The 25,964-nt window shown below is 29.5% G+C and overlaps 4 protein-coding genes across 10 annotated transcripts; 3 read left to right on the plus strand and 1 right to left on the minus strand.

Moving 5' to 3' along the window:
• The first annotated feature begins 193 nt into the window (after positions 1 to 193).
• Positions 194 to 5,030, plus strand: LOC118447665 (TWiK family of potassium channels protein 7). Of its 4 annotated transcripts, XM_085661517.1 has the most exons (10): positions 194 to 317; positions 953 to 1,985; positions 2,473 to 2,647; positions 2,792 to 2,948; positions 3,013 to 3,097; positions 3,224 to 3,399; positions 3,538 to 3,722; positions 3,794 to 4,308; positions 4,767 to 4,869; positions 4,936 to 4,997. In XM_085661517.1, exons 2-8 carry the CDS (start codon positions 1,671 to 1,673, stop codon positions 3,898 to 3,900), a joined length of 1,200 nt encoding a protein of 399 aa, XP_085517643.1. In that variant the 5' UTR covers positions 194 to 317; positions 953 to 1,670; the 3' UTR covers positions 3,901 to 4,308; positions 4,767 to 4,869; positions 4,936 to 4,997. The 4 variants fall into 4 exon arrangements, with proteins under 4 accessions (XP_085517643.1, XP_035735767.2, XP_035735766.2 ...); XM_035879874.2 differs by having other exon boundaries at positions 4,767 to 5,030; XM_035879873.2 differs by having other exon boundaries at positions 201 to 317; positions 857 to 1,985; positions 4,767 to 5,030.
• A 20-nt stretch (positions 5,031 to 5,050) lies between these two features.
• LOC118447664 (TWiK family of potassium channels protein 18) lies at positions 5,051 to 12,126 on the plus strand. 4 transcript variants are annotated; one of them, XM_035879872.2, is made up of 6 exons: positions 5,051 to 7,687; positions 9,367 to 9,795; positions 9,899 to 10,247; positions 10,333 to 10,724; positions 10,802 to 11,173; positions 11,803 to 12,126. In XM_035879872.2, the coding sequence occupies exons 2-6, from the start codon at positions 9,538 to 9,540 to the stop codon at positions 11,977 to 11,979; spliced, it is 1,548 nt and encodes a 515-aa protein (XP_035735765.2). In that variant the 5' UTR covers positions 5,051 to 7,687; positions 9,367 to 9,537; the 3' UTR covers positions 11,980 to 12,126. The 4 variants fall into 4 exon arrangements, with proteins under 4 accessions (XP_035735765.2, XP_035735764.2, XP_035735763.2 ...); XM_035879871.2 differs by having other exon boundaries at positions 9,330 to 9,795; positions 10,802 to 11,249; positions 11,803 to 12,063; XM_035879870.2 differs by having other exon boundaries at positions 10,802 to 11,249; positions 11,803 to 12,063.
• A 1,472-nt stretch (positions 12,127 to 13,598) lies between these two features.
• On the minus strand, positions 13,599 to 14,826 carry LOC118447734 (uncharacterized). The gene is made up of 3 exons (XM_085659454.1): positions 14,420 to 14,826; positions 13,880 to 13,910; positions 13,599 to 13,770 (listed from the first exon to the last, which is right to left on the minus strand). Exons 1-3 carry the CDS (start codon positions 14,640 to 14,642, stop codon positions 13,599 to 13,601), a joined length of 426 nt encoding a protein of 141 aa, XP_085515580.1. The 5' UTR covers positions 14,643 to 14,826.
• A 2,208-nt stretch (positions 14,827 to 17,034) lies between these two features.
• On the plus strand, positions 17,035 to 25,851 carry LOC118447587 (cilia- and flagella-associated protein 44). Its single transcript, XM_035879691.2, has 28 exons — positions 17,035 to 17,210; positions 17,291 to 17,453; positions 17,522 to 17,661; positions 17,773 to 18,067; positions 18,139 to 18,283; positions 18,364 to 18,569; positions 18,714 to 18,956; positions 19,065 to 19,246; positions 19,333 to 19,471; positions 19,554 to 19,827; positions 19,898 to 20,135; positions 20,227 to 20,497; positions 20,571 to 20,743; positions 20,816 to 21,034; positions 21,128 to 21,238; positions 21,408 to 21,594; positions 21,687 to 21,875; positions 21,981 to 22,178; positions 22,253 to 22,798; positions 22,968 to 23,139; positions 23,222 to 23,526; positions 23,600 to 23,796; positions 23,989 to 24,206; positions 24,282 to 24,424; positions 24,497 to 24,707; positions 24,815 to 24,882; positions 24,955 to 25,199; positions 25,279 to 25,851. Exons 1-28 carry the CDS (start codon positions 17,035 to 17,037, stop codon positions 25,340 to 25,342), a joined length of 5,718 nt encoding a protein of 1,905 aa, XP_035735584.2. The 3' UTR covers positions 25,343 to 25,851.
• The last annotated feature ends 113 nt before the right edge of the window (positions 25,852 to 25,964 follow it).

Below are 25,964 nucleotides of genomic sequence, written 5' to 3' on the forward strand. Positions count from 1 at the left end.
TAAAATGGAAACATTATCTTTGAATGATACAAATGTCGATAATCCAATTTTCCCTTGATATTCTTTATTATATTTGAATTAAAAGCTAACGGGTGTGCGCTAAGTCAATACGTACTCTAGCGACGACTAGAGGCCGCTGAATCCAAGCTGGAAGTCGATTATTTTTAGCGCCATGCTATTTTCATTAGTACGTCGGGTGGCACCTCTCGAAAGTAGTGCACGCGAATATCGTGTCGAAACATTTATTGTAATTGCTTTTATTTGACAATTATAAACGTTAACGTATCGACGGATATATAAATTTCAACGAGAAAAACGTAAGAGATCGTGACGAAAGTCATCTATATTATACCATATATCGATATTACGTACGTGATTCTTTTCTTTTTTTTTTTTAACTGTACATCATGTTTTTATTATCATTATTATTATTATTATTATCATTATTATTATCATTATTATTATCATTATTAAATTATGATTTTCTGACAATGAGGACTAAAATGTTGAAACATTATGAACGTGATGTATACGCGATTAATTTGATTTATCGACGTATTTCGTCTATTGAAAAAAGAATAAAAGAAAAAAAAATAATAATAATAACAACAATAAAAATAACAATAATAATATTTGATAAATAAAAAGAAACGAAAAAATCTGACTTGTATAATCGCATGATGCAATTATAACGATTTAATTAGATCTATTGAAATTTATAAAAACGTTAGGACAAATCGTGAAACGATAACTTAGATTATTTCTTCTTCTTCTTTTTCTTCTTTTTTTTCTTTTTCTCTTGTTTATTCATTCAAAAATTTTATCTCCTTTCATCTCTTTTTACATGTTCCATTAGCCAAATCTAAACAATTCTCACGATAATAGATCGTCAACGTCAAGCTACCAAGCAATGTGCTTCTCTGAGGATACACGCTTTTTCGATTCTCCGCAGATCATGACAACAACAAAGTCAATATCAAACGACCGCTGAGATATAATTCAGAAAAGCAGAAAAGGGAGAACGACGATACGGACGTTTTCTATTAAATCCGACATTGCAATTTGCCGGTCGTGCGGATCAGTGAACGTAAATGATAGCGTGGACTATTCGTATGGAATCCTTGATAAGGAAGATCTATATGAAACGACTACGTATATAACGTCAGGATAAATGATATTTTTCAAGGATAAGTATAATTAAAAAAAAAAAAAAAAAACTAAAAAAGAAAAAAAAAAGAAACTGAGCAAAGATGAAAGAGGTAATAGGTAATTTATCATATGGAAATGTCAACCTTTCCAATATTAATTTTACTATCAGCAAAAACAAACCCGTTTAAATCCATTTAATTAGTCTCCTTTGTTACAATTTTCAAACCACATAAAAATCAAATTCAAGATGAATGATCGATGAAATCGAACCCAACTAAGACAAACGAAAAAAAAAAAAGAAAAAGAAAAAGAAAAAAGGAAAAACAAAATTAAATCATCGACAAAATTATAATCGATAACTATTACAATATATATTCCAATCACACATAAGAATCAAGTTCGAAGATATCAGAGTTAGTTAAAATAAGAAAAAAAGAGGAAAAAAAGAAAAGAAAAAAGGAGAGAAAGAAAGAAAGAAAGAGAAAGAAAAATTAAATCATTGAGATCACAATTTCGATAAAATGGAAACGAACAAATCGTTGCATAGACCATCAACAACGAATGGACAGTGGCAACGTGGAAGTTATCGTTATCAATGTGAAAGAAGGAAACGACGACGACGGAAGCCTTGGAGCGAGAAGATATGTGACTGGACCAGGACACTGATAGCCTTCCTCTTCAGTAACGTTGGCATAGTATGCCTCGTCGTAGGTTATACTATAGTCGGTGCTTTCCTGTTCACTTATATCGAGGCCAAAGACAGCTTGGACATATCCGGTGACGTCGTCAAGCAAAGAAACATCACGGCTGCTAAGCTTTGGGACTTGACCTCAAAGGTTACACCAAAACCCTTATACCTCTGGGTGTACCATAATAAGATAAACAAATTTAACAATTTATTTTGATCGAACTATATGGAATACAACAATGAGATTAGTTGTATAACAGTCGGTAACACTTCAAGTTTTTATGAATGTTTAAAAGCGTAAATTGGCCCCGGTGACAATAAACTATTTACTCATCCAGATCTTCAGATATTACACACTCCTCAACTTCTGCATTTGCGGCTTTGTAAAAGACAAAATTTATATGCCGCGAACCTGTGTATGTCGCAAAATTTACAACAGTTAAATGAAAGAATAAAATATGCCGATTATTATCATAACAAAAATAACAATGACGCTTTGTTCCATATAATTTAATCAAAATAAATCTTCAAAGTTTACTCTATTATGATACATCTTATACAATGTATATGACAGAAGAATGAAGACATAGGGTTGTGAAGTACAGTGAATCTAATCTCATTTATTTTACATACAGGAGAATATATTCTCTGAGAGATTATGGAAAAAAGAAGTTAGAAATATATTAGAGAGGTATCAACAAAAAATGGTTAAAAATATAAGAGACGGTTATGAGGTTGTTACTGAAGAACACAAAAAGTGGACTTTTGCGGGTGCATTTCTTTACTCTCTTACTGTCATTACGACGATCGGTAAGAAAAATCATTTTTTTTTTTATTCTTTTTCCTTCTTATTTATCAATTCATACTCGTTATTATAATTAAACAAATTGTAGATGTAAAAATAATATGAGGCATTGAAGGATTTTCATTTGTCTTTTTCTCGTTTTATTCAAGGCTATGGGAATATTTGTCCTAAAACAAAATGGGGTAAATTGTGTACTATAATATATGCCATAATCGGTATGCCATTGTTTCTACTTTATTTAAGCCAGATAGGAGATATTTTTGCTAGAAGTTTCAAGTGGATTTACGCAAGATGTTGCCTTTGCAAGTAAGATATATGAAAAATAAAAAGTTCTTTCCCAATTACTTTTAATCTCGTCGATACATTTTAGATGTCATAGAAAATCACATGATCCGATTAATTTGGAAGTATTAAAATTACGTACGGAAATGAAAGTACAAAGAGATCAATGGCAGGTCGGTATATTATTAAAATATATAAAAATATTATATGTTATATAATATTTAATTAATATGTAAAGTATATTAAAATATTATATTAAAGATCGAACTAATTAATCGATTCGATTGTTAATGAAACAGCACGTAGGAGAAACAGAAATTTCTAATGTTTATCAAGATGTCAACGTAACAGAAATGAATAATATTAATAGAAAAGAAAGTATGAACAATAAGATCAACGATGATAACGATAGCTACGATTACGACCCACAACAAGTAACAGTACCATTAACACTTTGTCTTGGTATTATGGTGGGGTAAGTCATGATATTACATAGGACCCAAAAAATAATGTTAATATATACATACATACGTACATACATACATATATATATATATATATATATATACATATATATATATATATCAAATAAAATATATTTTTATGTCGTTAGATACGTTATAGCAGGTGCTTTACTATTTTCAAAATGGGAAGATTGGAACATGTTAGATGGGTCTTATTTTTGTTTCGTTTCATTGTCAACAATTGGATTTGGCGATATAGTACCGGGTGATAGAATTTATTCGGGACAAGGACTCGAATTATCCTTCATATTTTGTTTCATGTATCTCATGCTTGGTGAGCGTCAAATTATAATTCAATATTATTCAAAGGAACTGACATATCTTTACTTCATTATGATACATTAGGTATGGCACTCATCGCTATGTGTTTCAATCTGATGCAAGAGGAAGTAATTGCTAAAGTTCATACTCTAGCACGTATGATCAAATACATCTTCAGATGCGACAGGTGATGATATTAAGATGATTAAAAACGTTCGATAACTATATTCGAGTTCAATCGATCTGAAGGAAAAACTAAAGGGATTCAAAAGAAATGAAAAGAAAAGGAGAAAAAATTACTCCAGGAACAACCTGTTAGTCTTATATCGTTCTCATTCGCTTGGACTGATCTTATCATTTCCAAGGAATTATATATATATAAAAAAAAAAAAAAAAAAAAAAAAAACATGCATCTCAAAATCCAAGAGATTGAAGTTTCGTATTACAATTTATGATATTCGAAGACATTCCTACGTCAATCGTAGAAAAGAAAAAAAAAAAGAAAAAAGAGAACACGAGCAAGATTACGTGTACAGGAAGAACTTCGAAGCTTTTCTCGCTCAGTGAGAGTGGAGAGGAAATCATTCTTCTAATTTATGGTACGTACTCGATAGATACTATTTATGACTAGCTAATAGAATACTAATGCATCGTGCATGAAACGATAAGACGAGAATATTCTCTCTAACGTCACTTTTTACTTAATCTTTTACTTAAACACCCATTCGAAGTTACTTGCCAAGAACAACAGTAAAACAAAAAAAGAAAAGGAAGAAAAAAAAAAGAAAGAAAAAAAGAAAAAGAAAGTAAGATAAAAAAGAAGCAAATACAAAATAATCAACTTTTTAAACGCTTTACTTACTTTATATTATAATAACTTTGACGTCAGTCCGACGTCAAACGTGAAATCCAATGTTAAACCAACAATCATTTCTTATTAATCAACACTTCCAATTCACTATTTAACAATTAAAGTGAAAACTAATCATTGTCAACAACGAGAAATTTGAAATATGTAACTTCACCAAAGAACGAATTGTTTATCTCTCATTATTAGTTTTCCCTGGGGGATGACTGACAACAAGTGGTTGCCGTCGCTTACGGAGGAAATTAATAGACGATTGGGCAATCAATTTCTGTTTAACTTTCGAAAGGCAATGGTAAAATGTAATATTTGAGTGAAATACTAGAGGATTTCATCTTTGACAGGAAATTAATTTTGACAGAATCTAAATGGTCGAATAACTAAACGACGTTGATAGTAGAGAAAACGAAAACCTTTGGGAAAGAAGAAGAAAGAAGAGAAGAGAAAAACGATGTGGTAGTGACGATGATAGAGTAGTAATAGTAGTAGTAGTAGCTGTAATAGTAGTAATAATAATAGTAGTAGTAGTAGTAGTAATAATAATAATAATAATAGTAGTAGTAGTAGTAATAATAATAGTAGTAGTAGTAGTAGTAGTAACGTTAACTTCATGTATATGTACAAGTACTATGTCGAGGAAGAAAGGTTCTTTCAAGGAAAAGTTGTTATCGAAGAAAACAGGGTGTATTAAAGTAAGAAAAGCGTAATATACTCGCGGAAAGTCGATTCTTTATTATCGTCCCGATGGGATAGCTAGGATGAAACACCTGGAGTTTAAGCGAAGGTTTGTAGGATCGTCGTTTGAACGATCGACACGAAGAAGATTTGGGCATCGACGTAGAGCCTGAGCTTTTCTCAGTGATCGTCCGTTGGAAAAGAAGAGAGGATGATTTAGGGATAGAAATAGGGTGGGTGGCAAGAGGTGAACGAGAGAGAACGAGAACGAAAGAATGTGAGAGAGAGAGAGAGAGAGAGAAGGGAAGAAAGATAGAAAAAGAGAGAAAAAAAGAGAGAGAGAGAAAGAGAGAGAGAGAGGGGGGAAGAAAGAGGAAAATGGAGGTGCGCCGCTCCTTTATGCGGCTCTACTCACGGGCTGGCGCACATGCGCCTCAACAAAACGCGGATCTTGCGCCCTGCAGCGTCGATGGGGTGCGTCCGTGCCGGCGACGCTCTTCGTAGTCGAGCTCCGTTGATTCGTACGATCTCTCTCTCTCTCTCTCTCTACCTACCTATCTACCTATCTCTCTCTCTCTCTCTCTCTCTCTCTATCACTCTTTCCCTCTCTCTCTCTCTCTTTCTCTCTCTCTCTCTCTCTCTGTCTGTCCGTTTGTCTCTCTCTTACACATATTCTCTCACTCACTCTCTTATTCTCTCCCGATCACATCTCGAACCGTGTCACGTATCTGCTTTTACTCGTCTTGTCTCTGTGATGCTTTACCATCGAGAGGAGATCCTACGACGAACTCTCCGAAGATTCTTTCTGTACGCGTGATCATCGTTACAGAATTGTACGAATATTAACGTATCCAGTGGTTCACGTTATATCTGAACGTTATTCGATAGCCACGTCGAAATTCTTTTCGACGAGGTAGACGAATTAAACCGGAGAAAGAAAAATTCGATTGCGGACCACCTGAAGCGAGTTCAGTGTTGTTGCCTAGGTAATCGTGAAAGACTCGAGGAAGAAGTGTTCGATATTCCTCGTCGACTTGACTCGACTAAGACTTTTGACTCGACTAAGACTTGACTTGAGTTGAGTTGAATTGAGTTGAGTTGAATTGAATTGAATTGAGTTGAGTTGAGTTGAATTGAATTGAGTTTACTTATTTCTTCTTTTATGGAACTCACAATATCTTTTCCAACAAACACGAAGATAAATAAGAAAGATCATAATTGTTTGACGGACTATCAAGTATTTCTAAAAGGAATTACCATAGTCAAATTTCAATATACGTCAAATATACGTTGGGCCTAATCGTTCGTTTCCCCAATTAACAACGAATACGGTTTCTGGTGTTCTAAACGTGTTCGATACATCGTGCAATGTTACCTCACCTTTTGCCGTTTGGCTCGTCGCGCGTCGTATTAGATTCCGGAACGTTAAATAAATCTTTCTACGTAGGAAATAAGACGCCACGTCTTAAAACGGTGACTTCCGTAAATTCACGAGAGAAAAATTCATTTTTTGTATCGAAAATTCGATAATGAGAATTAATGACAAAGACATTGCACCAACGCGATTGTTTGAATATTATTAAACGGCAACTTTAACGGATCTAATGTGTAATTTTGGATGTGTACTACGAAGGAATTCCTTTAAGTTAAGGTTTGATGTTTCGACGACGACTATTGTCGACATAATCGGAAGAAAGTGAACAACATCCGAAGATAGGCCTTGAGTTTGCTGTCTAACAGAAAAACAAAATAAATTGCCTATATATACATATAATTAATTTATCTATTATCAATTAAAAAATCAGTATTATTATTATCATTATCATTATTATTATAAAATGGAGAAAATTGACTAACATACGTAGATATAGAAAATTGACTAATATACGTAGATATAGAAATGCACAAAATATACGTCGTCGAATGACATTTTCAATGAAATTACATATACTACCTCGTGTATACCTAACCAAGAGATTTTTCATCACGCGTGTGATATATTACAACAGTGATATAGTACAACGTAGACAAAAGAAATGTTTAATTAACGAACATCTAAGAACCGATATATCTCATTAATTTTTTTATCTATCTTTCTTTCTTTCTCTTTTTTCTACTCTCTACAATCAAATTTTCAAGCAAAATGCAAAAAAATTGTTCGTAAATTAATACGTTGAGAAGAAAGTGGAACGGAGTGTGGTTATTATTTTCAAATGCATCGCCCAGAAAACGTCGATAGAGACGAAATAGCAGTCGAGAAGCCAAGGATGTCACGTGAATCCCTCCACAGAAGATAGGACACGTTTCATAAAGTTTCATGTTCGCTACGAGCAAGAGGAAAAAGTTTCTTCCACTTCGGTGAGCCGATATGCTCGACGACACGGCCGTAGGAAGTCGAAAACCGATACGATAGAGAAGGGAAAGCGATCTCTGATAAGGTGCGAAGGAAGTTACCAAGCTTTACGTTATATATGTATATGTGTGTATATACATATATATGTATATATACATATGTATATATACATCTATATGCATATATATATACTTCTCTAGCAATTTTATCCTAGAATACACGTTCATAAGTATTGAAAATCCTAACTCCAATGTTGTAATCTACATAAACAATTTTTCTTTTTTTTTTTTATCCTGACAAACATAATTTTCATTTTTCATTGTTTCAAAATTCTTTAATTGTATGATCAAATAGAAGTCCTTCATGAGTATACGATTAGTTTCTTTATCAAATAATTTCTTATTATTCAAACATCACTTACATCTTTGATATTCACCCAGACACGTCTTGCATTTGCCACTTGCCACTGCTTTGACTTCTGACACCACCTTCAACGCATACGTTTCCACTCGGTCTATAATCTTCGATCGATATTTAACGTCTGCCTCGTACCTTAACCTCTTCCAATAAATATAGTTTTTTAGATATTTATTTGTATCTCGTAAAAAGGGAGATAAATAATTTGAAAATTTCAAATATTCAGTGTTAATTAGGTATATATATATATATATATATATATATATATATATAATATCTGATATTAATTTAATTCAATTAATCAATTAATTTAGTTCTTTATGGATATTCGAAAGAATGTCTAAATTATTCCAAAGTAAAACAAATAAAAATGTAAATAACTCGTAGTAGACGTGGATAAAATCGCTTTGACGTATCAAACATAGTGTGACGTTCTCAGTATTTCCCTTTCAGTATTTCTCTCTTTTTTCCTCACCCGTTTTTTTCACGTTCCATCTTTCCCTTGAACTATTTTCTTTTCACGGAACTTGAAACTCAACGACTCATGTATAGCACGAATCTATTACCACGGTTGCACTTGCACACTCATATACGAATTATATCGTGACGGTCTCGTTTGTATCTGTGCTAATTACATTAAACAAGAAACGGGTCGACTTCATCCGCGTGATTTTTCTTTAAAAAAAAAAAAAAGAAAAAAAAGAAAAAGGAAGGAAAAGAAAAAAGAAAAAATGCGGAAGAATAAAAAAAGATAAAGACCGATATAACTTCTCAATAAAGACGAACGATGATTTATCTTTCTGAATGAGTAACTTTGAATTTTTCTATAATTTACCGATCGTAAACTTTAAGATAATTCGAAAAATATGCAAGTATAATTTACGATATCATATGAATTTTTCTCATCATAAATAACCAGGTACGTGTTGATTCTTACAGCATTAAGGTTGATATAGTATTGATATCAGAATATTTACCAATATAAATAGGACAGAGATTCTCTCAAATTCCAATCTTATTTTTCTTCATTTATTAAATAGATTTCATTAAAATCGCAGCAAAATTCCTGTTTCCGTGGTTTATTCCAATCTGAGAGAAACGAGTATATGTCAAGTGTTCGATAAAATTTTCAATTATGCATAACCAATCCGTAGCCTAGATATATATATATATTACAATCGTGTTAATTTCTGGTGTAAGATGGATATATTCGCGTATATATGTATATATAAACCTATGTCCAATCCTGAATTAGCGTCGAAACTAAAGGGTCATTAATCATTTTCGAAACTTGATTGGTTTGAAATAAGCCGTGAGCAGCAATCAAACAATCCCTCACTATGACAGGTCGGGCATCTCACCAGATGGATGAAAACGGCGACACCAAAGGAACGGTAGAACAACGATAGGACGTTACCGCTTGCGGCTGCAGCTGCGGCGTCGATCGCTGCATCTGCAGCTGCGGCGGCAGTGGTGGTGGTGGTGGTGGTGGTGGTGGTGGTGCAATTAGGCGGCATAATGATGCAAAACACCGGCGACTATTACCAAAGGGCACCGAGATGTTGTCCCGGACGAAATGGGGGGAACACCGATTCCCTAAGAATCAACAGTTCGGTACGAGGTGCTGAATTGCTTTGTTGTTGCTGTAGCTGCAGCACGTCCACTTCAACGAACACACCAGGATTATTAGCCAGTCTTGGTGTCTGCGTTCTTGTTCTTGGTTACACCCTACTTGGTGCTTTCGCTTTTATGGCGTTAGAGGGTGGCCTTAAATCGGTAAGAAAAATAAAGCAAAAGATCAAAAAGTATTTCGATCTAAGAGATAAAAGAAATAAGGACCTTTTAATAATATTCAGTAATATCATTGTGTTCTCTGTAGGAGTCTTTGATAGACGCATCATCGAAAGTTGCAAAGAACGAGGAAGGATCTTACAGTCTTTCAACATTGGAAGACGAAAATGTTGCCACTGAGTTAAGGGAAAGGACAGTCGAAAGACTTTGGAGTATAACCGAAGATTTGAATATTCTTTACAAGGAAAATTGGACGCGACTGGCGACGAAAGAAATTCTTGAGTTTCAAGAAAATCTTTCGCGTGATTTAAAGCGTACGTCAACACCTTATGAATCGGTACCACCAACTCATCAAGCGCGAGATACCGAAGTGGATAAACGACGATGGACGTTCAGTGGCAGTTTGCTTTATTCCCTAACGCTCATTACTACCATAGGTATAATGTTTTTCATAAAAATAGTATAAAGTATCATTATGAGAAAGAAACAGTCTAATATATAATTAACTATTTTGGTTTCTAGGATACGGTAATGTAACTCCACGTACAGTCTGGGGTCGTCTAATTACCATAATCTACGCTCTAGCTGGTATACCTCTTATGTTGGTTTATCTAAGCACAGTAGGTGACGTTCTTGCTAGAAGTTTTCGACGTTTGTACGGTCGCATGTGCATTCCACGAAACTGCATTAAAAAACAACAACCACCACCGCCTCCGCCACCGGTCGGTGGTATCACAAGCAAGTCCTACCGTTATGATAATCATATAGAAACAAAGACGGGGAATTATTATTCAACTAGTCGCGATAGTTCCTGCGATGATCTTGGGACACGAGGTACGAACAGTGCCATTTTACTCGACTGTGGTAGCGAAGGCCTCTTACATGCTACTACTAGTTCAACGACCGCACTTCAGGTAAAATTTAGGTAGTACTTAATGGTGATCAGTGTTCTTTTCGAAATTCATATACATGGAAATGTTTATATTATCAGGATACAATGGCAGGGAATGGTAAACGTCATTTGCAACCATGCTCGTTGTCGCCATCCTCGACTTCATCACCCGCGTATATGATGGAAACATATTCTGTGAGAATACCGATTAGTTTGTGCCTGGTAATAATGCTACTATATATATGCGGCGGTGCAGTGATGTTCAATCGTCTGGAGGGTTGGAGTCTTCTAGAAGGTGGATACTTCTGCTTCACGAGTCTCGGAACCATCGGATTCGGAGATTTGATGCCGACTGGACATAATGCACCATCGACTACATTGGAAGAACTCAGCCTGTGTGCCTGCTCGTTGTATATACTTGCTGGAATGGGCCTGATAGCCATGTGCTTCAACCTCGTCCAGGAGGAGGTGGTACGCGTGGTCAGGGTCTTCGGTAGAACCTGTGGCATGTCATCGGGTGTGGTGGTCGGCCCTATTGGTGGTACAGGTATCCCTGACGAAGGCAGATTCAATGGGGAACGAGTAGAGAGACCTTTTGAAATGAATTTTCGTCTATAACGTTCGGCTCCCATGAAAGAGCAAAACGTTTTTAATTAGCCAATACGAAATAGCATCGTTTCGTACCAATTGTAAACTAACGTGTTACTTTATATAAATGAAATGCCTAAATTCGTTGAAAAAATAAAATTGATGAAGCCCTTTAAACGAAATTGTTATTAAAATCATCGTATAAAATCTCGTGTAAAATCGATAACAAGATATCGGATATCCATTAATATGTTTACGATATCGGTAGAAAGTATTTGTCGTATTTTGTATTTGTCAATAAATAATAAATTTATTTGAGGAGCCCTGTGATCACTAACAATCGATGAAAATATTTCAAATGTTTCGAAAATGGAAATATCTTCAGGATATCCTGTGCTGTCTACTGGGCTAGTAACAATCTGAATAAATACAGCTGTTGTGTGTTACCCCACTATCATCTATTCAACATGTATATTGCTCAATTTATTTTCTACTGTCCTTGTTCGTAATAGGGGCCACACCTGGAATCAAAACCGAACTTGACGATGGAGGAGGTACCAGTGATTCAAGATTGTCAGAACAAGAAGAAGAAGCGATCGCCATGTCCACGGTGCCGTCATCCTGACAACATCAGGCCAGGATCCCTAGTGACGGGAAACTCCTGGCCCACTCGTCGAGTACTGCCATGAAATTGTCACCAGGTCATCATTCTTTGCCACGCAAAAAGACATCTACAGAAAAAAATATGTCAACATCTCAGATATTTCAACGTGGTCATTCAACGAGACGTAGCTGTTTATCGCCTCAATATCATCATCAACATCATCATCAACATCGTCAACAAGAAAGTTCTCTACATTTCGAATATTTTGTACCGAGAAGTGTTAGCGAGTTTAATTTAGCTGCTACTGTAGTTACCGATATCGCGGTAGCACCTTTACCTCCCACATCAGCTTTACGACCTTCTTCCGTAATAACACCACCAGCTTCTGGCCTTACAACCAATACATCGGTAACAAATCAAGGACGTCTATTGGATGCTTCCAATACTACAACAAGAAGTCGAGAAAAAATGGTTACATTTGAAGATGAAGGTGTTAATTGTGCCGGATCGGCAACTAATAGAAAAAATTTATCTAACATCGATAATACCTTTATGTGATGAATGACAAGAATGTGGAAAAAAAGAAAAAAGAAAGAAAAAAACGAGATGATGAAACAAATGTGAAGGATATTTACTTTAAATGAGAGTACGAATTCTTTATATCTCTACGCGTAAAAAGAAAAAATAAATAAATAAAAATAAATGGTTTGATATGTATTTGGTTAGAGAATATAAACAGAATTAGCTGAGAAGAAAAAAGAAAATAAATATCAAACAGGAATTAATGAAACGATTTTAATGAAAAAAATGTTTTTTTATAATATATACCAACATCAGAAACTCATTGATTACAAGTATAGACTACAACAGACAAAACTTATGGAGTACTTTATTTAACAAATGCTCAGTTATCATACAATAATCATGTACTCAGGGTATTGATAATGTAAAAACTTTCGTACACTCTAATGACTGAATACACAGTTTTCTAATCTAACAAATGGAAATATGAAAGTAAGAAAATACTTTTGTCTCTTGCTAATTTCCTGATATCAATTATCTAATCACATAGTACAACAAGAAAAGGCTAATCAGAATATAAAAAATTACAACTACTAAGACTCTGGTTGATAAAAGGATGCCTTCTATAGAGTGATATGAATCGTTTTACTGTATTCATTCAAAACTGACATAATGATAAAATATATAAATCAGAAATATTATCTATGTCTATAATTTAATGCGCATGAAAATCAAGGTATTCAAATATAAAAATGATCGAAATCACATCATCAAAAATTTATGAGCACAAATTAAGATTTTTTTTCATTTATAATATTAATTTAAAATTGTTTTAATTATATTCAAAATCATGCACCAATAGATCTTTTATTAATATTCTTTTATTCATTTATAATTAATTAAATCTCTGATATAAAATATTGACTGAAGAATAAAGCATATGTTTATAGCATATCAAAATCTATGTTATTGTGTTTCTCCAATGATTACTTTCATATAATAAACAAAAAATATTTATGTAATAAAGAAACTATAAAAACATTAAAGAAATGATAAAACTATGCTTGCACAAATAATCCTGTATAATTAATTGTAAATACTAATACATATGCTGTATAACAACAACTTCAATATATACATGTACAGATTACAAAATTATTGAAGTACTACTTTTCAAATAGATTATTGTAAAATGGTGGCATTTCCCTTGTAGCTTTTTAATTCAATGTGCAATAATGCACCTGCTATTCGTATGAATATGATTATTAAATAAATATTTAACAACAATTTATTAAATGTGTCAGTCAACTTTGAAAGTTGCAACCAATTAACAAAATGCATTAATATGACATCTCTTATGATGTGAAATATCAAAAATAATTGGATATGTTTTTTCTTGCGTTAAATGTAAAGAAAAATATACGTTCCTCATTCAAAATATATTTTTTATAATCATTTCAAACTCCTTTACATGATCTCTTTGCAAATTAATCTCTTAACGTTTATATATATTACTTTTAATATACTTTGTAAATTAATTCATGCATTGTTCAAAATTATAAAAAAATTTTTTTTGCGTATTTTCTATATTATGAAATTATGAAAAATTTACCAATTATACCATTGAATATGTATAATGTAATTTTTATAACATCTTGATCTCAATAATCCAATTCTTCTTTTTAAAAATGATCCGTTTTATTATTTCTTTTATAAAATGAATTCGAACTGGACTTTAAATTTGATTCTGTATGTTTTTTAAATATGAATTTATATAGCATCTCTAAAAATATAAAAAAATATTAAATTTATGAATTTGTTTCTCTCTAAAATAATGATTTACAAATAATATACATATTCAAAAATATGTTATATATATATTCTTTGTATATTAATGTAAATTATTTGTAAAAGATTCTCAAAATCATAAAAAAATATTATTAAAAAAATTAATTATAAAAAAAATATACACATAATTCCAGTTAAAATGATATATGATAGACCTTTTAATGTATTTATTAAATTAGCCCGTCTGGCAGAATCAAATTCTTTGTCATCCGATCTTTCTTGTAGAGTTTGAGAAAGTACACATCCAACATCAGTAATGTGATTGAATATAAATTGTAAGGTGCAAAATACGATGATTATGAGTATCGGTAAACATGTAGTAGTTTCAACATCGTCCAAAAATGCATTTACGGATTCCGGTAAGAAATCGTTACACATTCTTAATTTTTCGCATTAATAACTTGTATAGGTAATATTTTTTTTCTTTTTAATCAGACTACAATAAATACCGACAAAATTTAATTTTGTGTAGTTATCTATCCAAAAATAAAACACATTGTACATACACACAACTTCACAAACTTCAATTTGAAAATGGATGATAGATGTGCATTGTAAATTTAATTGAGAATGATAAAATTAGTTGAATTAATAACATTAAATAATATGTTGTCAAGAGCAGCAATTTAATAACATTGTGGTTGGTCAAATTGTTCTTATCAGATAGATTTTTAACAATTTACTTCACATTGAATATTTTCTGCGTAACCTTATCGTTTTAAATTGACCAATCAACTGATCGTGATTTATGACCGTTATATCTGTTTATTGCTCTTGATTTTATAATAGTTTACATCAGTAATAAATCTAAACATAATTCTTGACCGATTTTAACAAACAAGATCTCATTTTAAAGATGAAAGTTTAAACGATGGCATTTTCAAATTTTTAAAAGTTTTATTTTCTTCGAAAAAAAATTGTCAAAAATATTATCTTTTTAAAAATAATTTGTACGAAAAGTGCGATGAACCCATTTTTACCAGGTAAAAAATCTTTAAAAATAAGAACTCGTTCGTATAGTAGCGTCCCTTGAAATCGACGGTGATATATGCTTAAATATTATATTATACATGATATACATCCTACATTAAATATGAGGATGGTGATTTATAATAACAAAAGAAGAAAGAATATATTTAACAGAACAAGGTATAATATAACCAATCAACACTCGTTAATATCTTATAAAGATCTCTGTTGCTTTTTCATTGGTGAATTCTATGCATTACGTTATGATTTTTCGCGCGAAATTTCAACAAATCGTGTTTTCAATAATTTAGACACGTGACCACCCATATAAATATATACGTGACCACCTATATAAATATCGTAACTGTCTCAATCAATTTTTAAACATGTTATATTATTAATAATTAATAAAGTTGACTATAATGCTATACATATCTTATATAAATAATTAGAATGAATGTTTAATTTCTTCCAATCACTCGATCATATCAAAAGATTCAAATCTAATTTCCAATATAAATTACGGAATATATCAAGTTATGGATCATTTGAAAATGATGTTTACAGAAACATAAATTTATTCATGTTTTTAATTCATGATATACGTGAGTTACGAAAAGGATAATAAAATATACATAAGAAAAAAAGATCTCGCAATTATCGATTTAAAATCAACTATGTTGAATATATGCTGGTTTAAATTTTTATATAGGAGAACATAAAATCTTTCAATTAGATAAAATGTGAAACGGTTCTTTTCCACTTTTCGATTAGATTAATAGATCTTGTAATATTATCGATTTTTCGTGCTTTCCTTCAAAAGATATTGAACGCTATTGAGTCTGTTACATATACATATATGTATATCTCAATCGATATGATATTCGAACGGAATTTTTATATTATGACATTCCTTTAATCAACTTTTACATATTTTCACAATCAAAGATTGTTTAAATTAAATTTTCATTTAACTTTATTTCAAGATATGATTAATTATAATAAATGTGTTAACTTTTTAAAGAAAATTAAGAAGTTCGAAGATTAGAAAATTAAAAGGTACAAAGATTAAAAGATTAAGAAGCTCGTAATATTCTTGAAATTAGAAAATTTTTTAAATTAGTTAGAAAAATCGGAAACAATTATTTTTTAGTAATCTTTCTTCTTCTTAATTCAAAATTATCATTAGAGCATAGGATGTGATTCAAATAATTCCAATTCTCTCAAATAAAAATTCAATCTCAATATATATATATATAAATTCAATTCTTATCGTCTTTATTTCATAAAGTTATAATTTACTTATAGCACAGTGATTACAGATTGTAATACAATAGAAAATAATGTAAAGTTATTTAAAGTGTGTACACACTTTAAATTAGATTTTAACGGGAATTAAGAAAATATTTTTACATTTAGTTAGAAAGGATTACCTTTTCTCATTCGAATAGGTTAGGTAAAACATCGCGTGGGTGGGCACGATTGGTTCGAAACTTGACCGCAAACTTTCAATATTTAAAATTAATGATAACATTTTCAAAATATAGACTCTGATATTTAATGAAATAAATTAAATTCTGAATTTCTATCTTCTCTTTATCCATATGAAAAAAAAAAAAAGAAAAAAAAATCATAAAACATTAATTTCTCAGATTATATATAATATATTCAAACTTCAATGTGTTAGGAATAGCAAGCGTTAACATGGTTACCCATAATTATTTAGAATCACGAAAGTGTTCTTTATCACAGATTCGTTTAAATAAAAGATTTATGAAAGAAAGATTTATTAAAAATCATGATGATCGATACGGATGATGAGATCGATGCGTTAGAAAACTTTCCAAAAGATCAAGAAAATAATGATGAAACAATATCTAAAGAAAATGTGCAAAAATATTACGATGTGGAAACACATATTTCAAAGCCATTTCGTGTAAAAAATGGAACAGTACCTATAAATATTTTAGAATTTGAGTATCCTTTCATGAAACTTCAAACTATATCTTTGATTTATCCTGTATTTATTTTCCTAATTCCTTAACTCTGATCAATAGTTATTCTTTTTCATATGATTGTCAGAAGTATTTTAATTTTTGTGTTGCCGATCCAAATACAATTATTTTTGCTTCTGGTAATATAATCCACTTTTTAGATGTAATTACAAAAAGAATATGGTTTAGGCGTAGTGCCACAGGAGGTGGAATTGGACATATAATTGTATGTATCGCTTTTAATTCAAATCTTGTGTGAGAACTAGAAAATTTAATTTACTTTTGATTATGCAGAAAAATCCAATATTTAATCATATTGCTATCGGTGAAAATGGAATTGATCCTCCAATAATTATTTATAATTGGCCAAGTATGGAAATTATAACATGCCTTTTTGGTGGTACGAAAAGACAATATTCTCATCTACATTATAGGTAACAGTGATAAAAAAAAATATATATATTCATCATGTGTATTTTTATATTTAATAATTCAATTAAAAGATTCAAATATTTAACAGATTTTAAATTTTCATTACACTTTAGTTCAGATGGATTATTATTAGTTTCTCAAGGAGGAGATCCAGATTATTTTATTACAATTTGGAAATGGGAAGAGTCCAAGATTTTATTACAATGTAAATCCCACTCTCAGAGTGTTTTTAATGTAATGTTTTCTACATTTGTACCTGGCAGTTTAATTTCATGTGGTTCAGGACATATTAAATTTTGGAGAATGGCTCAAACTTTTACTGGTCTTAAACTTAAAGGTGGATCTGGTAGGTTTGGAAGAACTGAAATTTCAGACATTATTGGAGCTTATCAAATGCCTGATAAAAAGGTATAATTATAATATTTACATTGTTGTGTTTATATTGTTTCAGTATTGTCACTTTATTTTTTAAGTTATAGGTAATATCAGGTTGTGAATGGGGTAATATTTTATTATGGGATGAAGACTTGATTAAATTTGAAATTTCTAGAAAAAATAAAGAATTTTGTCATACAAAGCCTATTGTACAATTTGAATATATCAATGCAGAGCTCTTCACTGTTGGTAGATAAAAATTCCATTATATAATAATCAATTACATTATTTTAGTATAATTCAATTAAATTTGTTGTTTATATTTATAGGAATGGATGGTTTTATACGCGTTTGGTTTTATGAAACTATAGATTTGGCAAATCCAGAACCAGAAAATCCATTCCTTGAAATACAACCAATTTACGAGTTCTGCATCACTGAGAATGACAGCAAAAATTTAAAAAAAAATGCAATGCTAATGGGCATACAAAAACAAGAGCCCAATGATCCTGACAATACTTTTTGGTATGCTCAGGTAAACTATTTATTCTCTCTCTCTCTCTCTCTCTCTCCCCCCCCTCTCTCTCTCTCTCTCTCTCTCTCAAGAATTTTATATTATCACGTAGAAATTGTTTTATATATAAAGGAAAAATTTTATTTTTATATAAAAAATATACAGGATGGCAATGGTGGTTTATGGTTAATAGACTTAAATACTTTTAAAGAACCAGAAGTATCAAAAAAGATATTTACTTGTCATGCAGGAGCTATAAGTGATATGGATGTTGCACAATGGGGACCATTTGTTGCAACTATCGGTATAGATGGTCATTTACATATTTATAATTATGCAGAAAAGAAATTAATTCTTATTTATCATTTTCGTGATTCTGGTAAACAAGTTATATGGCTTCCGTGTAAAGTAAGTTATCTTTTATTTATTGTAATATAAAATAAATAAATAATTCATAATTTTATTATCTACTTTTAAGTAAAAATGAGTTCTTTCTTATTGATTTTTACTTTTTAGATCGATGCAACTGGATCTGCACTTATATGTGCTTTTGATAGTGGTGTTATTCGTATGGTTATTGTAGCAGTATTAGCTGCTAATGAACATAATAATATAAAAGAAAACTTCACTAAATTAGTTCAAGTTTTGAAACCACATTCACAATCTATTAATGTAATGTCAGTGAATCCATCATACAGGTACAATAAAATATTACACAATACATTTATAATTTTCATTAATTAATTATAATGAAGAGAAATAATGGAGATGTCTATTTTTTCAGTTTATTAGTAACAGGTAGTGATGATTCTACTATATTTGTATTTAATATTTGTACTACTTCTACCTATCCTACTCTTCAGCCAATTGGTTATATTAAAATGCCTTCAGGGATAACTTGTATGATGTGGAAACCTGAACATGTTAATATTAATATTTTTCTTTAATCACATTTAGTATTTTTTTTGTTATATATATAATTTTATATAAGTATAATTTTTTTAGGAATCAACATTATTGTTTGGATGTATGAGGGGGGATTGGGGAGAAGTTCAATTACCACAATCACCGCAATCATATGTTAAAATCAGTTATGAACTTACACTTTGTAAGCCTGCTCTATTTAAGTTTCATTCTGTAAAATCAGCTTTAAGAATAGATATACTCAAGAAAGCGATTGAAAATAAAAAGATGATAAAAATAGCAAAGAAAATCGAAGAAATGGAAAAAATAAAAGAAGCAAATCCTGGCATTGAAATTGATGAAGAAACTTTTTTAAGTAACTAATTTTACGCATTAATTTGATATTCTTAAAAAAGGCATATTATTAACTTGTTTCATTTTTATAGTGGACTCTGAAGAAGATCCACCTCTTCCAGAAATTTACATTCCAGAAATACCAAACAAAGTTTTAATGATTCAATATACCAATCAAGAAACAGTATGGTTATCAATGGCTGGTTTTGATGCAGGGTATATGTATGAATATCCATTACCAGAAAAAAACAATGTTATAGGACCGGAACCAATTAAATCTACTATAATCTGTGATGGAGATGATACAGAAATAAGAAGTTGTCTTTCATAGTAGGTTACATAAATAATAGAAATTTGTTATAATAAAAATTAGCATAAACATGAAAGTAAATACATCAGCATGATCTTCCCTTCACTGTAGTAAACAGGGAAAATATTTGTTTTTGGGCATGGAATGTGGTGAAATCAGAGTTTGTAAAATTAATCCAAAAGATCATACAGATCTTTCAGATTATTGGATTTTACCTATGCATGACAATTACAACGGATACATACCAAAAATGTTACTTAGTTATGATCATACAATGCTTCTTACGTGCGGACACGATGGAAATCTTTTTTCTTATAGAATCAATGATGATACAGCAGATGAAATAATAGATATACCGCAACCAAGCGTACCTGTACGATCGGTAAAGTTTTGATGTAAATTTATTCCAATATAGTATATAAATGAATTGTTTACTTATAAACTTTCAAAAACAGTTGGATGATATACATGGTGTGGAAGATATAGAAGAACCCGAATATCCTACTCTGGAAAATTTTATTGTAAAAACTGAGCATGACAAAGTTTTAGCTTTAGCGAAAGAGAAAAAAGAAAAAACTCTTCAGATATTACATGAATTAACTGCAAAATATTCGAAAATAGTAGATAGGTATGTAATATCATTGTTTACAATTTAAATAAAAATGAAAAAAATAATCTCTTTTATTCCAATGGAATATAGGAATCGAAGTCTATTAAAGTCACAGCAAATTCCACATGAAAATTTTGAATTAGATCCACGAATCACTGAAGATTTGAATAAGCAATTGGAAATGAAAATGGATTTAGTACACAGAAAAAAAGCATTTCAAGCTGAAAAGAGTACACTTGCCTTAAAAAAGCTAATGGATCACTTTATTGAACCTATTACTTGTATACCTTTTGCTGTTTCTAGAATACTGTAAGAATATATATTTACATCTTTAAGAATCATTACTCTTATCATATCTTATAAAAAGAATATATATTACTAATTGTTTTATTATAAATTTAGAAAACCAGATACAATGGTACATTCGATACGAGAACATAAACTGGATAGTAATTTTGAAAGTATTTATGCAGAAGTCATAAATTGCATTGAAAGAAGTAAAAAATCAATGATGTAATTTTACTATTTATTTCATTATTTATTAAAATGTATATTTTAATAAATAGTATTTATATAAAGAAACGTACTGTGCGTGTATATGCATCATCTTTTGATTATGTAAACAGATGCATTAACTAATTCTTTTTTTATATAAAAAATACACTATATTTTTAACTTATAGAAAAAAGAAAAAGGAATTGACAACAGAAGAAATTGAAGGAGAAGAAAAACAAAAGATGAAAGATGCAGAAAGCTTTCTGAAAAGTCTTAATCTTTCTGGCATAGAGCATAAGCTAACCACACAAATAATTCATATGTTAGAAAAATATAAAACATGGAGAGCAAAATTGGAAGAACGTCAAAGAGAAGTTTGTAAAAAATTATGATATTTGTGTGAAAATATATATATTATTACAAGGTAATAAAAAATATTATTTTACATATCATATATTTTTTATAGTGGAACTTGATGCCAAAAAAAGAATTGGATCCTAATATTAATCATCCAGATGATATAGCAGCTATTAAGTTGGCAAAACAAACGATTGGTGTATATAATTTAAAAGATTCACCAAAATTAGAAGTACAAGATCATATAGAAAACTTAACAATGATTAAATATAAGCAATATTTAGATTGCAAAAAGAGGGTAAGTTAATCATAAATATTTTATTGTGTTTTTATGATAATAAAAACATTTATTCTTATTGATAAATTATTTAATAACAAATATGATAATATATTAATGATGTAGCTTCATTATCTACGTGATAATTTCAATACAAGATTAAAGAAAGTTAGAGCAGATAAACAAGCTTTGTACTCAAAAGTTTTGCAATTAATTAAAACATTAAAGAAAATTCATGCAGAAATACCAAAAAGTAATATAAAATCTTTACCTAATGTACCTATAACTGATAATGATATTGAATTTCCTGAAGAAAATTTGCAAGTATGTAGAAAATTATGAAATATTATACCTAGAAATTAAATTAAATGAGAATATTAATATAAAATTTTACATAGTTTGAACAATATGTATCAATCACGGAACAAGCAAAACATTACAAAGAATCAATATCTATATATGAAATTCCTGATTCAACGAATGACTTAATAGATGAGGAATATGAAGTTTTATTATTAGAAAAACAAATTACGGATGCAAGTGAGGGACTTAGTTTTCCAGAATCAAGTATTCTAGATATATCTGAGAAAAAAATTAGAATCAAGTCAATTGTTCATCCAAAATTATTACAAGGATTGAGTTTTGCTGATCATACTGAAACAGGATGGGAACGTGAAATGAAACATTCTCGTATGTTGCGTAAAATTTATGAACAAGATTGTATTTTACGATATATTGAAAATACTTACAAAGAATTTGATAAACAATTGGACGAATTAGAGGAAGAAAGACTTGACATTATTGCAGAAAGTATATATATGAATTTGCATTTGTTAACACTTCATCAAGAATATATCATATTGAGAGAATATGAAGAAAAAGAAACTTTATTGAGAAAAAATGTTGATGAAAAATTAGAAGAAGAAGCTGCTATAATACAAAAGGTTAAGATAAACAAAAATATTTGTATCAAATATGTAATCAAATATGTAATTAAAATATATGTATCAATAATATTTGTAAAAAATTCATATCACTTAAAATTCTTTTTCTACTTTTATAATGATTTTTGTATAAAACATCACTTTAACATTTCTTATAATTTTTTAACAGATACATGCAACTAGTAATAAAATAGAACGTAAAAAGAAAAATATTACTAAATTGCAGGAATCAATACAAGATATTGCTTACGAATATTTGACAAGTATCCAAAATAATAAGTTCCAAAACTTTTTGCGTAAAATATTTAAAAAAAAATACAAATTGCCAAAAGAGCATGATGGTAAATAAATTACTTAAAAAACACAAATAGGATATAATAAAAATGTTGTTAATTTTCAAATTATATTATTTTCATTTTTCAGATGCTGAGTCATCAAGTACTACAACGACTGAAACAAGTTCCGAAGAAGATGACGAAGGAAGCATTGACAGTAAAGATATGGGATATATTTATTTTGATGAGAATGTATGTCCTGTAGGATGTGACAAAGCATTATATGAAATGGCATTTGTTATGAGAGAAAAACGTTATGAACATGAATATGAGATTAAAGAGGAAAATAAGACAATAGAAAAGTTACAGAAAGAAGTAGAAATGGATACCAAAAAATTAAAAATCTTTAAAGATTTACTTAAAGCAAATGTTGACGAATTAAAAGAATTTATGGTAACAATAATATGAAAAATAAAAATATATTATAAAAATGATCATTTATGCATCTATAGTTATTTTATTACAGTTGGAGAAACAAAGAAAATTGAATGATATAGATGTGACAATAATTCTTAAATTTCATCAATTACAACATTTTATTAATTCTTATACCGTATCAAGTATACGAGAATCTATTGTATTTGATAAAACAAAATTATCTCATTTACATGATAGAGTAGGAGAATTACAACAAGAAACATTTAACTTATATGCTAAACAAAAGTACATAAAAAAAATATCATATACTTTATATTATATATATTATAATACAGAAGTTAATATTATAATTTCATTTAAATCAAATTAATAAATACAGTAAAACATTTTATTTTACTAATGAATAGAAGCTATTATAATTTCAATTATTGATTTTACATAAATAGTAATAATTATATATGATAATATAAATTGCAGGACTAATAAAGCCCATCTATATAGAATGAAAATTGATTGTAAGCATATGAAGAGTGAAATCAAAAATTTGAAAAATAAAATAAAAGAAGAGATGAAAAAGAAGTTTGGTCAACCGATATCATTAACAAATATGTATGAAACAGTATTACAAAGAATGATCTATAATATTAAAAGTGATTTATCTGAAATTATGAAATCATATGAAGAACAACTTAAATGTAAATAAATTATTTAGAGATGAAGATTTTATAATTAATTTAAATAAATCACTATATAATAACTATGTCTTGTAGGTATTAAAGAAAAATATAATGAACAAATAATGGTATTAAAAAAACTTATTCGAGATAATACAGAAAAATTAAGTTTTTTAATTATCCTAGAGGAAGAACAATTAGCTCTTAGAAAAGTTTTGAAACAAGTCCCCATATCTGAAGTAAGCGTAATTAAAATATTTTTATATTGTATAAGAAACTATAATATACTTAAATATTTTGTATAATTTTAGGAAGAAATGTTAAAAATAGAATTACAGTACAAGGGAGATATAATAAAGTTAGAGACCATTCTTGCTAGTCAAAAAGAGCAGAAAGAGCTATTTCTTACTGATATAAAAAATCTTAGTATGAAGTCAGGAGCATTACCTCCTATTTATCATAAATCCGATTATAAGAAAAATTTGAATGAAAGTGAAATAAATAAATTCGCAACTGATACAGGTAAAAATAATTTTGTGTAAAATATTAATACACAGAATTTACCTATTTTTAAATTTATAAGATATAAAATAGAATTTAATATTGTATATAAAAACGTATTTTTGTAGTAAACTCGAATAATTGCGAAATAACTATGTCATCATCAAATGTTAGAAAAAGTAATTTGGCAACTTTGGTTTGTATTATTTTTTAAATATTATTCATTAAATTTGCAACTATTATATATATAATAAAATATAAATAATAGATCCACTATCTGATATCACGAGTCATAGAATCCTTCTTGGGAACAGAACAAGCAGAGCTATTGAAACAAGAAATGTTTGAAAATATTGTGTCAAGCTTCACAAGTATTAGTAATACTGAAGAAATTCAAACATGTATCGAGGAAGTTATCAAATATATTGAAAACGTTCTTCCAATTAATGAAAGAGAAACGATAGATGTCGTGCGTGAAGCAATTAAAGAAAGTTTATATGACATTATACAAAGGTTGGTGTTGATATTAATAATTAGATATTAAATATTATAATAAATCAATATTATTTTCATATTAATATCCTATTTACAGAAAAATAACTTTAGATACAAATGCAGAACAACTTATAGATAATGATAAAAAAAATGAAGAATAATCTAATCTTAATAAGAGATCAGTATATTTCAGAAATGTAAATTTCTTTTATTATAATTAAATATAAACATTTGTACACAATAGATATTTTAGTTTATGTATGTAACAATTTTTTTGTCCCTTGACTTTCAATTACATTACATATTAATCTAGTCTATTTATAAGGTAATATAATTTAATCTAATCGTCAAAGATATTTGCATTATAGATTTATACAATATATTTTTATTATTGTAACATATCATATTAACCTAAGGTTTCTTCTTAAACAAGGCACGTCATAAAAAAATTTACTGCTTTAAAAGTTATTATTTATATATAGTGGTATTATCATAGCATCATCATTATCGAATAATTTGAAGGATATACATGTAGGATACGAAAATAAAGTAAAAACATAAAATGTAAACATAATATTCTTTAAGGCTTATTGTTCTTAGATGCTTTCACAGATTGTCAAACAATTCTAAATTAATTAGATTATACAATTGTCAAACAATTAAAAATAAAATAAACGGTAGAAAATCTTTGAATTATTATAAAAATATTTATGAAACATATAAATATTTATAACATGTGTCTCTTAACTACTTAAATTATTTTAATTACTACTTTAAGAATTC

The sequence above is a fragment of the Vespa mandarinia genome, chromosome 1, assembly GCF_050613455.1.
Source record: "Vespa mandarinia isolate Hongniang chromosome 1, ASM5061345v1, whole genome shotgun sequence".
NCBI lineage: Eukaryota > Metazoa > Arthropoda > Insecta > Hymenoptera > Vespidae > Vespa > Vespa mandarinia.

Bases quoted from the DNA above. Each gene is read 5' to 3' on its own strand.
- LOC118447665 (XM_035879874.2), top strand. From the start codon at position 1,671: ATGGAAACGAACAAATCGTTGCATAGACCATCAACAACGAATGGACAG. The intron at 1,986-2,472 runs GTTACACCAAAA...TTTTACATACAG, and splicing joins TTTGGGACTTGACCTCAAAG to GAGAATATATTCTCTGAGAG. The intron at 3,400-3,537 runs GTAAGTCATGAT...TTATGTCGTTAG, and splicing joins TGTCTTGGTATTATGGTGGG to ATACGTTATAGCAGGTGCTT.
- LOC118447664 (XM_035879871.2), top strand. From the start codon at position 9,538: ATGATGCAAAACACCGGCGACTATTACCAAAGGGCACCGAGATGTTGT. The intron at 10,248-10,332 runs GTATAATGTTTT...TTTGGTTTCTAG, and splicing joins AACGCTCATTACTACCATAG to GATACGGTAATGTAACTCCA. The intron at 11,250-11,802 runs GTATCCCTGACG...TGTTCGTAATAG, and splicing joins CGGCCCTATTGGTGGTACAG to GGGCCACACCTGGAATCAAA.
- LOC118447734 (XM_085659454.1), bottom strand. From the start codon at position 14,642: ATGTGTAACGATTTCTTACCGGAATCCGTAAATGCATTTTTGGACGAT. The intron at 13,911-14,419 runs GTCTATCATATA...ATAAACGTTAAG, and splicing joins TTTAATAAATACATTAAAAG to AGATTAATTTGCAAAGAGAT. The intron at 13,771-13,879 runs GTTTGAAATGAT...TCACATCATAAG, and splicing joins CAAAGAGATCATGTAAAGGA to AGATGTCATATTAATGCATT.
- LOC118447587 (XM_035879691.2), top strand. From the start codon at position 17,035: ATGATCGATACGGATGATGAGATCGATGCGTTAGAAAACTTTCCAAAA. The intron at 17,454-17,521 runs GTATGTATCGCT...TTGATTATGCAG, and splicing joins GTGGAATTGGACATATAATT to AAAAATCCAATATTTAATCA. The intron at 20,498-20,570 runs GTAAAGTTTTGA...TTTCAAAAACAG, and splicing joins CAAGCGTACCTGTACGATCG to TTGGATGATATACATGGTGT.